Source organism: Montipora foliosa, chromosome 8 (genome assembly GCF_036669935.1).
Source record: "Montipora foliosa isolate CH-2021 chromosome 8, ASM3666993v2, whole genome shotgun sequence".
Lineage (NCBI taxonomy): Eukaryota > Metazoa > Cnidaria > Anthozoa > Scleractinia > Acroporidae > Montipora > Montipora foliosa.
The window spans coordinates 28,190,374-28,206,529 of record NC_090876.1 but is presented as its reverse complement, the minus strand read 5'-3'; the positions used below and the strand labels follow the sequence as shown (position 1 = coordinate 28,206,529).

At 36.9% G+C, this 16,156-nt stretch overlaps 1 protein-coding gene across 2 annotated transcripts in view; it reads right to left on the bottom strand.

Moving 5' to 3' along the window:
• Positions 1 to 4,837: 4,837 nt before the first annotated feature.
• Positions 4,838 to 16,156, bottom strand: part of LOC138012837 (pyruvate dehydrogenase (acetyl-transferring) kinase isozyme 2, mitochondrial-like) — a 145,062-nt gene continuing 133,743 nt past the window's right edge. For both annotated transcript variants that reach the window (XM_068859747.1, XM_068859746.1), the window contains one exon: positions 4,838 to 5,258. In XM_068859747.1, the coding sequence (XP_068715848.1) occupies positions 5,088 to 5,258 (171 nt within the window). In that variant the 3' untranslated portion in view covers positions 4,838 to 5,087. The remainder of the gene's footprint in view (positions 5,259 to 16,156) is intronic.

The window sequence follows — 16,156 nt, the reverse complement described above, 5'->3', positions numbered from 1 at the left end:
CAGGAAATTATGTTATCAATTCAGGAGGAACAAAACCAAGGCATGTATTTGTATTTTTCATTAATGATGCTAATATTGATGCACAAACAGCAAATCCATTTTTGTCTAATACATTTTCAGTATCAACTAACCCGAGAAATATATCTGATTGCTTTTTAGAAGTTTCCTATGGTGTTGAATATCCTGATCGTCATTATGAACCAGATACTGATTTAACAAGGGTTTATCGTGACATTTTAAAATATGTACATGCTAAATAATATAATACTCTCAAGGTACACTTTTAAATAGAAACAGTTTTCTTTCATTGTATCAATTCATTTATTTTCATTTGACCAAACAAAGATCTGATTTAGAAGACTCTACTGTTAAACTAACTTTTCATTATAAATTATCAGGAGCAACAGCAACAGTTTTTTCAATTTATGCTCTTGTTTTAAGTGAGCAGGATGTTAAATTTATTCAGAAAAATGGAAACCTGCTATTTAAATAAAATATTCTTTCTTTTATTAATTAAATATATCTTGTGTATAGTATGATAATACACGTTTTTATCTAATTTAATTATATACAAGATATGACAACAAGATACATTTCTCATAGTGTAAAATTATGACAAGACCAAAACCAAACATTAGCAAGAGCTATTAACAGCAAATCACCAGTAACATTAAGATTATCAAATTCTCAATTATCTAGTCCTGATAAACTTATGCTTACAAAAACACAAAAGCACAATTTTAAAAATTGATAATGTTTATGTAATTCACTATTTAAAAAATAATACAATTTTAGCTGTTTCTAATGACAAAAAATTCATAAAAGATACTATTTCTGAAATATACAGAATGTCATTTAAAAAATTTTTAAATCTTATTTAAATATATAGTATTTTCAAAAACATTTTTCCTAAAAAATTAAAAATATATTGCTTAGATGAAAAGAGAGAAAGAATATTTTTATTAGATAATGTTCTAAAATCAGATGAAAAAATGCCTTGTTTAATCTATTTTTGCTCTAAATGCGGCCTATTTTATTATTTTTCTTATTCTGGTAGACCACAACATAATTATGATAAATTATATGAAAAAATTTTTAATAAAAGAAGGTATAAATATATATGTTATTCCGTTGAAAAAAAAATTAATGTCTTTCACTTATAATTATGATGAGGATAGTGATTTATATTTTGATGATTGTGTTTTATTAAAAAAAGAAAAAATATTCAGCCAAATTTTAACTACAATAATCGTTAGTAAAAATATTCTATAATATAATAATATAAAATGAGTTCCAAAAGTATTGATTTATATTCATCTCAATTTGAAGGTGAAAGTGATGTTAATTCAGATAATACTTATGAAACAGAAACAATATTTTTCATCAGATACAGAAAATTAATAAAATTTAAATATATTATATATATGAAAAGTTTAAAAGAAATTATTCAGGTTTTAAATGATTGCTGTTTTAGTTATGTTAATGCTTTGAAAAGACGAAAAGAAAGGAAAAAAAAGAAAAGAGTATGATTTAAGCGTACAGTACTGTGCAAAAGTAATGATAGCGAATTTCGTCGAATTTCGTGATTTGTTCTCAACGAAATTTCGTCGAAATTTCGTCGAACTTTCGCTTTGGAGACATGCGAAATTTCCTGTAGGTTGAGCGAAATTTCGAAAGGTCTAACGAAATTTCACCGACTTTTCCCTCAGGAGAAGTGCGAAAGTTCGTTTTGCTTTGGCGAAATTTCGGAAAGTGTAACGAAATTTCGCGAATTTCGAAAGGAGAGACGAAAATTTCGTTCAAAATGCGTACGAAATTTTGAAAGGTGAGACGAATCTTCTTTCAAAATGCATGCGTAATTTCGTTTTGCCAGAGAGAGCTACAGTAAGTTTCGACGTTGGTAGTGTGATGGCTGCCCTGATCTTGGCCTACAGATGTAGGTCTTGAACATAAATACGCATGTATCATATCATATTTCGCAGTTTTTGAATTGTCGTTAACTGCGAATAGTTCGTAGTTATGAGAACATGGAACGACCTGCAACCAACTCAAAAGATTCAACAACCACTCACAAACAATCGAATGCCTCTTTAAACAAGTGAGATGACAATACGTCACGCATATGAAATACGTGACCCGAATAAAACCTCCAGCTCCCCCTAGAATCTTATTGTCAACCACAATCAACCACGAGAAACGTCGAGGTAAAATAATCATAATCATCGTCGAGGTGGTTGTAAGTCATTCCATGTTTTAGTAACTACAGCGAACAGTTTATTTCGGCAATATTGTCTGAACACAAAAGTTCGCAGTTTTTTTTTCAACTATATTTCTCGAGTCCTATTGTTTGAGCGAGAACGATATTTCGCTGCAATCTGCGTAAGTTCAAGTGAAATTTCGCGGCACTCCGGAGATATTATTTTTTCCACAAGGCCTTCAAAACGCTTTGGAAATACACATCTCGCAAGTGACTTGCCAACGCGTTCGAAACAAAGAATTTTTCTTTGGAGTAAAAAATAACTAAACGTGAGCAGCGCGCCATAGAAACTTTGATAAACAATTATATGGCTCAAGAAAGAGCATTTTACTGTTTGAATGAACAATTCGTGTCAAATATAACCGGAGATATGATTTTTTCCACAAGCTGGTCTTCGGAACGCTTTGGAAATAAACATCTCACAAGTGACTTGCCGACGCGTGCGAAACAAAGAATTTTTCCTTGAAGTAAAAAATAACTAAATGTGAGCAGCGCGCCATAGAAACTTTGATAAACAATTATATGGCTAAAGAAAGAGCATTTTACTGTTTGAATGAACAATTTGTGTCAAATATAACCGGAGATATGATTTTTTCCACAAGGTCTTCGGAACGCTTTGGAAATAAACATCTCGCAAGTGACTTGCCGACGCGTGCGAAATAAAGAATTTTTCCTTGAAGTAAAAAATAACTAAACGTGAGCAGCGCGCCATAGAAACTTTGATAAACAATTATATGGCTCAAGAAAGAGCATTTCACTGTTTGAATGAACAATTTGTGTCAAATATAACCGGAGATATGATTTTTTCCACAAGCTGGTCTTCGGAACGCTTTGGAAATAAACATCTCGCAAGTGACTTGCTGACGCGTGTGAAACAAAGAATTTTTCCTTGAAGTAAAAAATAACTAAACGTGAGCAGCGTGCCATAGAAACTTTGATAAACAATTATATGGCTAAAGAAAGAGCATTTTACTGTTTGAATGAACAATTTGTGTTAAATATATCGGAGATATGATTTTTTTCCACAAGGTCTACGGAACGCTTTGGAAATTAATTAATTGTCAAATTGAAGTGTGGTTTACTAATAAAAATTTATTATCTGTAAATGCAAGACCAAACTGCAGGAAAAATAAACAATTAATACTCAGCAATGACACCCGCTTATTTTACAATAATTCCTTTTTATTAAAGTCGCGGGAAAAGGACTGCATGACTATCGATGTCTTTCAACATGGACTGCCATCAGTGAACTGTTTTTTTTTCCCCTCAGTTTGCATTCTGCATTTTGTGACCCTCGTGTAATGACCACAAATGGTGAACGAAATTTCGCTCACAAAAAGAAAGTGTTGGAAATTTCGTTTGAAATTTCGCACCCACTTGCGAAATTTCGCTCCCACTAACGAAATTTCGAACGAATTTTGCCACCTTCAGCGAATTTGCCAAGTGAAATTTCGCACATCTGCACGAAATTTCGTTAATGGTGAAACAATAGAGGCCAGTGAAATTTCGCCGAAAATTCGTTCTCCTCGAAATTTCGCAGATTTACGTAGAATTTCGTAGAACTTCGTCGAAATTCGACGAAATTCGCTATCATTACTTTTGCACAGTACTGTAAAAAAGAAATAATTCCAAATTAGCATATAACAAATTAATTGGCTTACGCTCTAAAATGTACTCATATATCAAAAACAATAACCAAAATAATAAAGCTGATAAAGGCGTCAAAAAAGCGTCATTAAGTCAAATCTCAAACATGAAGATTAATAATAAACGCTATTTAATAACAAACAAATGTATCATACCATGAAAACCATTAGAAGCAACAATCATCAAGTTGGAAGCTATGAGCTGAACAAAGTGTCACTAAGCTGCTTTGATGATAAGAGATACATACATGATAATGCAATAACAAGTTATGCATACGGTCATTATAAAATCAACACACTAAAACAATCTAAATTATAAAGTTTACTGCTAAAGTTTACTAACAAACTTTACTGCTAAAGTTCAATGCTGAAGTTTACTCATAAAGTTTACTGCTAAAGTTTACTCATAACGTTTACTGCTAAAGTTTATAGAATGACACGCAATGGTGATTAGGCAAACAATTAAACACGCTTCATGAAAGCATCTTAATTCCAAAGTCACTTCCAAAATAGAAACCAAAATGGAAATAAAAATTATTTGAGAAGCAATTTTGGTAAAAAAAATGAAAGTTGTGATTGGTTAAAACTGACTTGAAAATGATTTAATAAATATATTCATGGGCAAACCCCCTTTCTTCGTTTCCGAGAATGTCATGCTTTGTGATTATTTCCTGTTCCATTTGATTGATTACGTGAATATTTATTAATTTTTTAAGTGAATTTTGAATCCAACGCAAAATACCAAGGTCAAATTTTATGTACATTAATTCGGTTAAAATTCAACGCAAAACAGAGTAAAAAATTTTTGTAAAAATTATTGTAAAAATAAAATCAAAAAGTGCATATGTAAGCCAACAAAAAATTTAAAATGAGCTCGTACCGCCAACTACTATACTACTCTCCAGTGCTACATGTAGAAGACTACACACTTAAATAAAGCTCCTTTCCTTTACTTTTTTTTTCTCTGCAGTTTCTTTTTTCGCCAGTGAGAATTTGTACATTACATCCTTGTTTACCCATGTTACCCATGTGTCCGTGTGTTGGTTGGTTGCCACCTATAATATATTGGTGATAGTACCATATACAAATAGCTTTGACACCCACTCTAGAGAGGTGCTACAGAATTGCCAATGCTTCTTCGAAAAGAGTCATTAAAACTTGTCATTTACTACTTCTTTCTTCTTTTACACTCTCATTTTCCCGTGAAATGTTGACAAGAATTTATGTCCATGGCCATAAAATTTAGACGAACTCCAGTCTCGACAGTATTGAGCAGCCAAGCGCACTTCTTCATAATTCTTAGACGTCCTTCTGTTGTAGAGTGGCAGAACTTCACTTGCTTCTTCAGACAACGCCTAAATACGAATCAATAAGTTTGCAGATAAGCATTTTCTTATAGAAACAAGTGATAAAAAATCACAACGTTTCGTCTCACAGTTCCATGAAATTTTCAAGTCCATAAAAAATCTGCATACATGAGAGTGTGAAACAACAGGCTAAAATGTTTGCTTGAGAATCCGATGACAATAAGGTTAAGAATACAATAACAAAGAGTACAAAGTAAAAGAGCAGAGGGAATGAAAAATTCTTAACATTTCCAAATTCAAGATAACAAAATGCCGCAGGCTACGAAAACAGTACTCTATTATTGTATTCTTAATGGCATTGGATTCTTAAGAAAATATTTTGGCCTTTTATTGTTTCAAATTTTTATACATGCGAATTTTTTATGGACTTCAACTCGGAAAACGACCGAAGCACGATCGAAACATTGTCATCTTTTATTGCTTGTTTTAATAAGCAAAGGCCTAAATAATAACTTGAACTACTTACAGAATAAGACATCACGTCTCGAGTATCACATTCGATGCACGGTGCATCCAATGTGATACTTGGGACGTGATGTCTTATTCTGCAAGTAGTTCAAGTTATTCAAACGCATTCCTAGCCTTGGCAATTACTATTTCTTTAAGAGCCTAAATAATACAAAAAAATTAAACCATTTGGAGATTAGTGAACAACCACTTACTCAGACAACAACCAATATGTACCTCAAAACAGAAGAAGTTACTGGCAAAATTTTAGCCAATAGAAGAAAACATAAGGTGGCCCATAGGTGACATTTCCATTTATCTTGAAATAATTGCCTGAAGCTTTAACTTCGACCCGATTATTTTCTTCTCAAAAACCATAGACAATGTTTCATTTAGAGATGGTACCTTTTTCATCCTGAGATAATTTTGTCTCGAGATGATATTTCATCCCGAGATAAGTCTGTATCTCGAGGTAATTTCATATCCTGAGATAACTTTTTGTTCCTCGAGATAATTGTTTATCCCAGGATAATTGCTTACTTTGAAACCGGCAAAAGAAAAGGAGAGGAAATAACTAGCGCCAATGAATTTAAGAAATGGGAAAGTGAGGAATCGATTATCCTCAAACTCAAGAAACATTTAGAACAAAAGACTTGTCCTAAGTCACTCCAGTATAAAGCACGGGGAAATGTAATGCCCAATGACATGTTTCAAAAAGAGATTGGCGCCATAAAACAATATGCCGAAAAACAATTTGTGGAAGCCCTGTTACGCTTCCATCAACGCAGACTCGAGAGTCACACAAAAAAGTTAGAAGGGCAAAATATGCCAAACACCGAAACAAGACTGAGTCACAGTTGCCCTCGGCCAACATAGCAAGCAATGTCAATAATGATGTAAATAGGATAAACAACCTTGAAAAGCAACTTTTCAATATAAAAGAGATGCTATGTACACACTTCCCAAACAACAATACAAATGTTGAAAGCTTTAACAGTGTGATCTCTGAACAAATAACCACAAAAACCACAAGTACCAGATCAGTCACAAGATTATCAAAAAATGGCTACACATAAGGTGAGGGAAAACCGCCAAACAAAAAAGATGTAACACAGAAAGGGAGACAACCGAGAAATTTCTTAAATATCTGTCAGATCACAGATTACCTGAGAGCCAAGTAAGCGTAGTACTGTCAAAAGGGCTTCGATTTATCCCGACACCCGTGACTAATGAAAATGGCTGATTTCGAACAGTTTTGGAGACTAATGCGTCTCCAATACATATTTCACGGAAACCACAAGGGAAACTTCCCTTCCATGTAAAATCGAGCTGGATTCCACCAGTACAACCTTCTGTTGCATTTGAAAGCTACTTGGAAAACGTCAAAGTTTGACACAATTTGTCACGCAAGGAACATAGCAATGAAAGAGTTGAAACAAAACACCGCTATAAACCCAAAAAAAGCCGATAAAGGGAGCACAACAGTGATCCTCAACATAACGGACAAACTTCAAGAAAGCCTGGTCCGACTAAACAACAGGGACCACTCACTATCTGCCTCTTGAAAAACCACTGAATGGCCACAGAAACACTGCAGAAAGGAAAAGAGATCATTTCTCTGCTCCACAATGACAAATATATGGATGACATGACAAAAAAAAAGGCTTTCACAAACCAAAACCGGTGGGAAGACTGATCTCAGGTTGTCATGGGCCAACCGAAAGAATATCATCATTTGTGGATCATTTATTACAGCCTACTGCCATGAGACAAAAGTTGTACATCATAGACACAACTATTTCTGAAATTTCGTTGAGGAGACAATGATTCCACGGGATACTATTTTGGTGTCTATGGATGTCACATATGAGGGAATTCAAACAGTATGCAGTGCATTTTCACAATGATAACCCTCCTCTCCAGACTCATGGGACGGCGATGGGAACAAAAATGGCGGTTGCTTTTGCCAACATATTCATGGCCGAAATTGAAACCAACAGACCGAACCAAAGTAGGATAAAGCCTATAGCATGGAAATGTTATATCGATTACGTTTTCTCCCTTTGGGACACCAAAAAGAGAGGACCTCGATATATTAATAACACAAGCAAACACATACGATAAATTCACAGCTGAGATCTCAGATTCCGAAATCGCTTTTCTTGACACAGTGCTTTACAAAGGAGTGAGACTCCAAACAGAATCGATCCTTGAAATCAAAACCCACTATAAACAGACCTAGACTTTACAATACACCCACTATACCTCTTGTCATTCCACAGGTGTAAAACAAGGTTTCATAAAGGGTGGAGCTATGAGACTGTTACATACAAACTCCTCGTAAAGATATTTCCAGGAGGCCAACTCAAATTTTAAAACTCGACTTGAAGCTCGTGGGTACAATGTATCCTAAAAACCGGATACATGGCACATTGTCTGAAGTGAAATGTTCCGGAAGACAATCGGCATTAAGAAAACAAATGAAAAAGACTCACACGACAGTAATACCATTTGTCACAACATATCATCCAGCAGTAAAAAAACCTTAAACAACTCTTGATGCTAAAATGGAGTTTAATACACAATCAGCCAATGCTGAAAAACACTTACAAAATGCCTCCTATCACATCATACAGAAGAGGGAAATCACTTCAAGAAATACTCGTTAGAGCAAAATTTTGAAGGCACGTATTACAGCGTCGCAACAGCAAAGACACGTAGGGAAGTCAGAGCAGGTCTGTCATGATCTTTTCTCTAAAGGGCCAGGACTTATCAATCATGGAGCTTGTACATGTATAACAAGCTCGCAAAAGATTGTTGGGATGATTAATTCACCACGTGTGTAAATTATGAGAAATTATCTCGAGATATGAAATTATCTCCAGATACAGACCTATCTCGGGATAAAAATTAATGCCATCTCAAGATATCAGATCATCTCGAGATATAACATTATCAGGAGATATAAAATTATCTCGAGATAAGCTGCATCATCTTTGGATAAACAATTATCTCGAGAAACAAAAACTTATCTCAGGATATGAAATTATCTTGAGATACAGACTTATCTCGGGATAAAATATCTCGAGACAAACTTATCTCAGGATAAAAAAGTTACTATCTCTAAATGAAAAATTGTCTATGGTTTTTAAAATAAAATAAAAAAATAAAAAATAAAAACTGGAAATGTCACCTATGGGCCACCGTAGGACAGGAACAAGAGGAGAAGTTTTAAGCAAGGCAAGAGTAGTGGTGTGGGATACTTCAGGCCGGTTTTACCCTAGCAGAGATGGATAATGTATGCATCTGTTCAATGGTTGTTTTTACTCGTGGATATCCACGAGTTTTGGTGAGAATCGTTATGCAAATTTGTCACTCCTGCATAACGGGAATTTCGATCTAATTAGCCAATCAGGATGGAAAATCACAACACAGCTTAGAAAGCTGTGACTTCCTGTTCGCTAGCTTGTGCACTGCCATTGCTGTTTGTGGCTTTTATACTTAAGTGTTTGAGCACCTTCCCCTGCATTTAGAAGCAAGAAACTGAAGAATTAAAGAAATGGCATTCTTCAAAGGCTCAAGCAAAAGATTCTGAACAAGTACACATTGGTGCAATTAATTGTGCACTGCCTTTCACTCACCAATGCGAAGACCCTAATACATGTCAAAATGGAATCGACAGAAACATGGTGAGAAGACAGTCTCTGTCGATCCCCTAAGCTCACGGGGGATTAATAAATTCCATTTGGAAAGTGACATAGAAGCCATCAAAGTATACCAATCTTTATCAAAGCTATCACGAAGTTTTGGAAGCTATGAGTCATGAAAGCCTTATGAATCCAACATGAACAACATCACGACAACATCAGTGACATGAAAAACTGAGGCAACCAAGCCACCCATGCTTCCAGACACTAGTACCGGTACTTGTGTGGCGGCCCATAATGACGAACTGTCGAAAGACTCAGTCATTGATTATGTAAGGAAAACTGATGAGGAATTGTCGGAGACTATGTTATTGTTTTGCTTTTACAGACAAACGTTGTCACTATTTAGGGACAATTTCCAGGTGTGCTTTTTTAAGACTTGTCAGATATGATTGACATGACCTTGAATGACCAAGCTTTATTCGTTGGAACCAATTGTAGCGCAGAGAATCTGTCGTAAACATAAGAGTTTCCTTCTAGGTGTTCAGAGTAGCTCGTTGCACACCCGATGAAAACGAGTGAATACTAAAAGGACATAAATTTATAGTTAAACTCAGTCGACTTTATAGATTGAGGCTAAGTTTCGCTCCGACGAAGGGCTAGTTTCGCTCTGATGAAGGGCTAATGCTCGAAACGTCAGCTTTCCAAATCTTTCATGGTGGTTATTCGACCTTTATCAACTCGTTTGATAAAAGAAATTTCTGTTTCAATCTCCCACCGACGCATTACCACAGTTTCTTTAGAAACTAAAATTAAGTTTCGTTAGCCTTTGTTTTACCCCTAGTAAATGGGGCAAGGTTTATAAGAGAATCCGTACCAATCTCCTGTGATAGAGCAAGGCCTCAGGTCGTTCACAAATGCAAACATGCTCCCCGGGATAGAGAACCTTCCAGAATTCCTCACAAGAAAACGTCGAGCTTGTTTCAAAAAGACAAGCTAATTAGAAAGTGTACGGTGAATTATTTAAAGAAGAACGTACCAAGCTCGCCTGAGATGAGAAAGTGTTTATCTCTTGCTTTTGGAAAATAATATTACATTGCAGTAAGAATGTCTAGACCTAGACCACAATTCAGAGGTAACAAGTCTTCGAGAATAGGAGATTCTAATCATCATCTTTATCTTATTGCCCACAGGACTGCTAAACACAAAAAAGACTTGTCAGTTCTATTGTGTATTCAAGATCAATCTGTTACTATGCATTCAACAAAACTGAACCAACAAAATGAGAGTTATTGCTTATCAAGAGAAAAGCTATTGATTTGAGGAGACATTGAATCGAACCCACGCCCTGTTGCTCATGGAACGAGTACACAAACAGCACTGAGAAATCCTTCTATAGCACTGATGCAGGCTCGATTAGCTCAGAGAGGATTGAAGGCACTAGAATGTACCTCAGATGGTTCATGCTTCTTTTCTTCTGGTGTTGCCCACCAGTTATACAATGATCCTTCCTATCACATGAACGTGCATGCTGCTGGAGTTGAATACATCAGAAACAACCATCAAAAATTTATAGGACCCATTACAGAGCAATTGTGGGTGTGTTGCCACAGCAACATACATGGTGTGCTGCACTTATTGTGCAAGTAGTTTCTGATGTATTAAGTGTTACAATACGTATAAATGAATCAATTGAGGAGTGGGCACCAGTAACTGTTATCAGTCCTATAAGTGGACAACAGGGAACTACTGTATTAACATTGGACATTTAGATGAAAGACACTATGTTTCAGCAGTTCAGTTAGATTATTAAAATGACAGTATTTCAGGTTATGAAATCAGCAGTGTTACCAATGTCAACAATCATTCAGAGGTAATAATCGATTAATTAACCATGGCCAAAAATGTTGTGAGTGTCAGTAATAATTCTACAAGGCAGGGGCAAAAAGAGCTTATATATGAGAGAATCTATCAAGCAGAAGAGACGAACTAAAGAGTTCAGGGAAAACAAAAACAATGCAAAACGCCAAAAAAGATTTGAAAATATTGAAGCAGCAAGGGAATATGAAAAGCAAACATTTCTCAAGGGTAAAGCTTCCAATCCAGAACATATCAGAGAACTAAACAGAAAAGCATAGAACCATTTAAGGAAAACTATGCAGAGCTCAAGGCTAAACCAAACTGAAATTTGTCAAGGTCAAGACTCTATTAGACATTCCATGTCAAAAGTTGAAAAGTGATTCAGTCTTTTCGTGATAAGATAACACATGGCCCTAAATATACATGTATATGCACTTGCTGTGATCAGTTATGGTTCAGATCATCTGTCTCTAAGTGTAACAGTATCAAATACAGTGATAAATATTTGCAAGGTTTGTTGGAGGAATGTGTGACTGGCACAAAAAGTGTGAATAATACTGAATGGATCTGCTCTACTTTCTTAACCTGATGACAATATGACCTGCAATCTTGGAGGACAAAACTCTTGGGAAAAATTCTAGCTTAAGCATCATTTGACATGCACTTTCAAAGTATATTGGTCCCCCCCCCCAAAACCAATGTTGACAATGTGATGCAAAATATACTGTGCAAGCCTTTGCCCGTTTTTTAACCAACATTGGAATGAGGGGAGGGGGTAAAGTGGGAAGAATTTTATCTTTATCACACAGACAAATTAGCACCACACATTTTCCCAAGGCGTTTTGTCCAAGATTGTGGCAACAAAAATCAGACCTTATTCAAAATTACCCTGTCACCTGTCCTAGGAACTTTGAACACACGGTACAGCTCTTTATAGGGGATGTGTTGAAGAGAAATCTTATGGCTATTGGAGAAATGGTAGCCTTATTTTACAGGGTTGAATTTCAGCAAAGGGGATCACCTCACATACATGCATTATTTTGGGTTATCTAGTTGCATATGAGAGCCCCCCATGCTGTTACACAATTTTCCAGCTGTTAAATCACATTAACTAATGTACAAAGAAAACTTCAGCCTGCCAATTTTAAACAATTGCGGTAACTGTCATATCCACGAGTAACGACAGTGGTACTTTGATTTTGGTTGTGTACTGCATGTCATTTTTATGGGAATCCCGTGATGGGCATGGGTTTTAGCCGGGAAACTTGAAAATTGGGACAGATCCGTTCAGTAAGCGTCCATGTTGGAAAATGAGGTTAAGAGAGATGAAGGAGGTAAAATAAGGAGGGACACAAAGGAGGATGGGATTACATCATCGAAAAGGGGATTGGTCAAGAGGGATGATGTCACAGAGTCCTAGACCCCTCCGGTTCAAGTGAAAAAAGCAAAACAAAATAGGATTTTTTTAAAGGAATAAAATGGTTTAACGAGAACCAAAAAAAAAAAAACTATATAGAAACGAGAACGTGTGAGACGACCTGACCATACCCGAATCCAGGTCTTTTTCTTCCTCTTCCCCTTCGTCTTGGTTTAGCTCCTCGTCTTCACTTCTCTCTTCCAAGGGAGCATAGGGGGGTACTTCCTGAAATCCGTCTGCCATTGTTACAATTCCCATAGGTTCCTGATCTGTGCGTTTTCAACAACTTCGCCCCTCATGACGGTCTATGTTGTAAGCTTGACTAAACGGTTTGTGGCAGAAGCAGCAGAAATGAGCCATACGCTCAACCTCAGGGATTGCTCCAAATGAGCACCGCGTGCTTGACGTCTGCTTTTATACACTTTTTGAGTCACGGAGCGAATGGTCCTCCCAGTTACTCCCTGAATTTGAGTTACCATAAAGACTCGTGTATAAGCCGCACCGGCAACTTTCAAGCATGATTTTGGAAAAAATAAGAACTCCAAAAAAGCACTCTTGTAAAAAAAGTTGGTCGTTTGTTCGCACGAAATCTAATGTTGTGTATTTGCAGCGACATTAATAAGTTAATCAACTCTGAAAATACCTTTTAAAATCTTCGTTTTAATCAATTTCCCTATTCCCTGTGACTGACAACAGTTGTCTTCATTGCTAAAGCCCACAGTTGAAATGAAAACCATAGAACTAATTTGCACACACGAAAAGCGCTTGAGAACGACGCAAAACGTTTGCCTAGTAACCATGCAGTAATTTAACAAGGGAAGTCTGGACATGGAAACGTTCGCTTTTGCATCAGCTGTGCGTGGATATCATGTTTATCAAGACATATGGAAGCCATGGATCAGAGAAAAACGAAATGAAACAGTGGGCCATTTGCCTTGCGAGTTCTCCCGAATAGCATGGTTTTTCTTGCACGTAGTGGAGAAATCAGTGTTCAGGTGATCAGTCGTAAATGACATTGTAAGCAGCTGTGCGGAGGAATGGAGATTCCATGTCAGTTAGAGTTTAACTGCGCAAACGAAAAGCAAATGAAACGCTTGAAAGAACTACTTGCGAGCAAGATTCGGGTTTAGAACCTGAAGATGCAAACAAACGGCTTCTTTTGGAGCCACCACTTCTAACCATCAAAAGCAGTGATCAACAATTGGTTTCAATATATTTAAACTTTATTTACTGAAGGTTTTCAGTTCAATTTGTGGCCCCTAAAAGCAAGTTTACTCCCTCTGAAAGCAATGGTCTCGTGTATAAGCTGCACCTGCGATTTTTGCCCCAAAACTTAAGCAAAAAGGTGCGGCTTATACACAAGTCTTTACGGTATTCAGGGTTGCTCAGTAACTCAAACAAAATGAGACCAATGAGACCAAACTTGCACTGATTAGGACTTGATGCTCAGTTGGAGCAATCCCTGAGGGTGAGCGTATGGCTAATTTCTGCCGGTACTGCCACAAAACGTTTAGTCGAGCTGCGAACAGAGACAGTCGAGAGAGGCCAAGTTGTTGAAAACGCACACATCAGGAACCTGTGAGAGGTGAAACAATGGCGGATGGATTTCAGGAAGTACCAATTGAGCCTGGGACGCGTAAACATACAACGCCAGAGCCATAAAACACTTGATACGACAACTCAGATTTCTGTGTGCTGTGCTGCAAGATTCCCCAGGCCAGACAAGACGCAACCTGTTACAATTTGCCACTGGGGACCAGATTGATGCCTTCAACAAACTGGTCTTGAATTTGTTAAAGAAACACATTCCCATCCCTCCTCCATTGTTGTCCCATCTACAAAGGCACAAAAGCGTGTTGGACAAGGTGGGAAGCCGCGAGACAACGCTCAAACAATGACATATTTTGTTGATATGTGACCTCTCACGTGAAAACGTACACTAACGGTTTTCCGTTGAACGGCTAAAGCCGTTGGTTACCCATTGGGTACCCATTGTAGGCGTTGATGAAAGCGTTGAAGGCGTTGGAAAAGACATTGGGTTTTTTTCTTTACCCGTTGAAGGCGTTGAAAAAAGCCGTTGGGAAATTTCCTCCCAAACCGTTGGAAACGTTGGAAAAAGCCGTTTGGTTTTTTTCCCTTACCCGTTGAAAGCGCTGAGAAAAGCCGTTGGGAAAATTCGTCCTACCCGTTAAAGAATCCTAGCCGCGCCGTTTTGGAGCGACTTCAGAATCAATACGTCGCCACTTCAAATTTTGAAAACAAAGTCCCGATTTTAGGTAGATTTATTTTATCAAAGATGAGAATAACAGCATTAATTCAGTGCATCCATTACTTCATTAGCTACTGTAGTTGCAAAGTAAAATACAACAAATTATTATTTTATCCAAAGAAATGTAGCATTTCAAGTTGTTTTCCAAGCCGAAGTAACGATACATTCAAAGCGGTGCGTTCATAAGAGAGCTCTTTGCTATAAATATGATAAAAGAGTTCTGTATCATCAGTGAAGATGCCGAGGGGGCAAAAAAGTTCGCGAGAAACTCCAGGCGAGTGGTTAAGTTAAACAAATATTTTGCAGTTGAAATTTGCAATTGGTAAGTTCAGCATCATTCAATCACATTTAATTTGACGTTCGCGCAGGATGGGTCTTCGATCTTTGGTCTTCGTTTTTGGAGTCTTTATTGTCCATTCTACCTATTAGCGTAGTTATTTCAGCTCTAAATCCGTCCAAAATTCGAAGCGCTCAACCTCAAATAATATAGAAAACTCCAGCATTGGGAGCTCCAAGGATGCGTAGCGGGATTTTCGTACCGTCTTTAGATTGCATTGCTTTAGGTCAAGCTTTGATACATGCTTGCAGCCGTCACGCAATGTGCTCCTCTCTGATTGGATGATGATTTCTAATTAGCCAATCACAGAGGAGCAAATGTCGTGATGGCTGCACGCCGTCACACCAAAATCCAACTACGCTTCCTTGGAGTTCCGAATGCAGGATTTTTTAAATTTGATTTGAGGTCCAGTGCTTCGAGTTTTGGACGGATTTCAGATACAGTGGCATGAAAGGAAACCTCTGGGTTTCAGCTTGCTTGGTGCGTGATTTGAAACCTGTGCGACGTTTAGTTTGTCCATCGCACATGCAAATAGTCTATTCGTCATTTCAATCGGCGACACAGAAAATATCTTTTGCTTTATTCTTCAGAGCATGGATTCTATGCAAGAACTCGTTTGTTTTTGCTGTCTTTTTAAATATTATCGCGTGTGACTTATTCGCAGCGTGCACGTTTACTTGAGGTTTTCACAAACAATTTTGCTTGAGTTGATGAAAATGCTTGAGCTCTAAACGTAACTGTGAATACGACTGGTGAAAGAAACTGGCTTTTGATAAAAAGAATACCGATTCAAACAGTATGTAAATTTCAGTCGAGAAGTTCACACGGCGTGATGATCGAGAGTTGTGTTGGTTGATTTACATCTCAACGTGTAAAAACATCTGAACTAGCTTTATTCTTAGCTTGAGC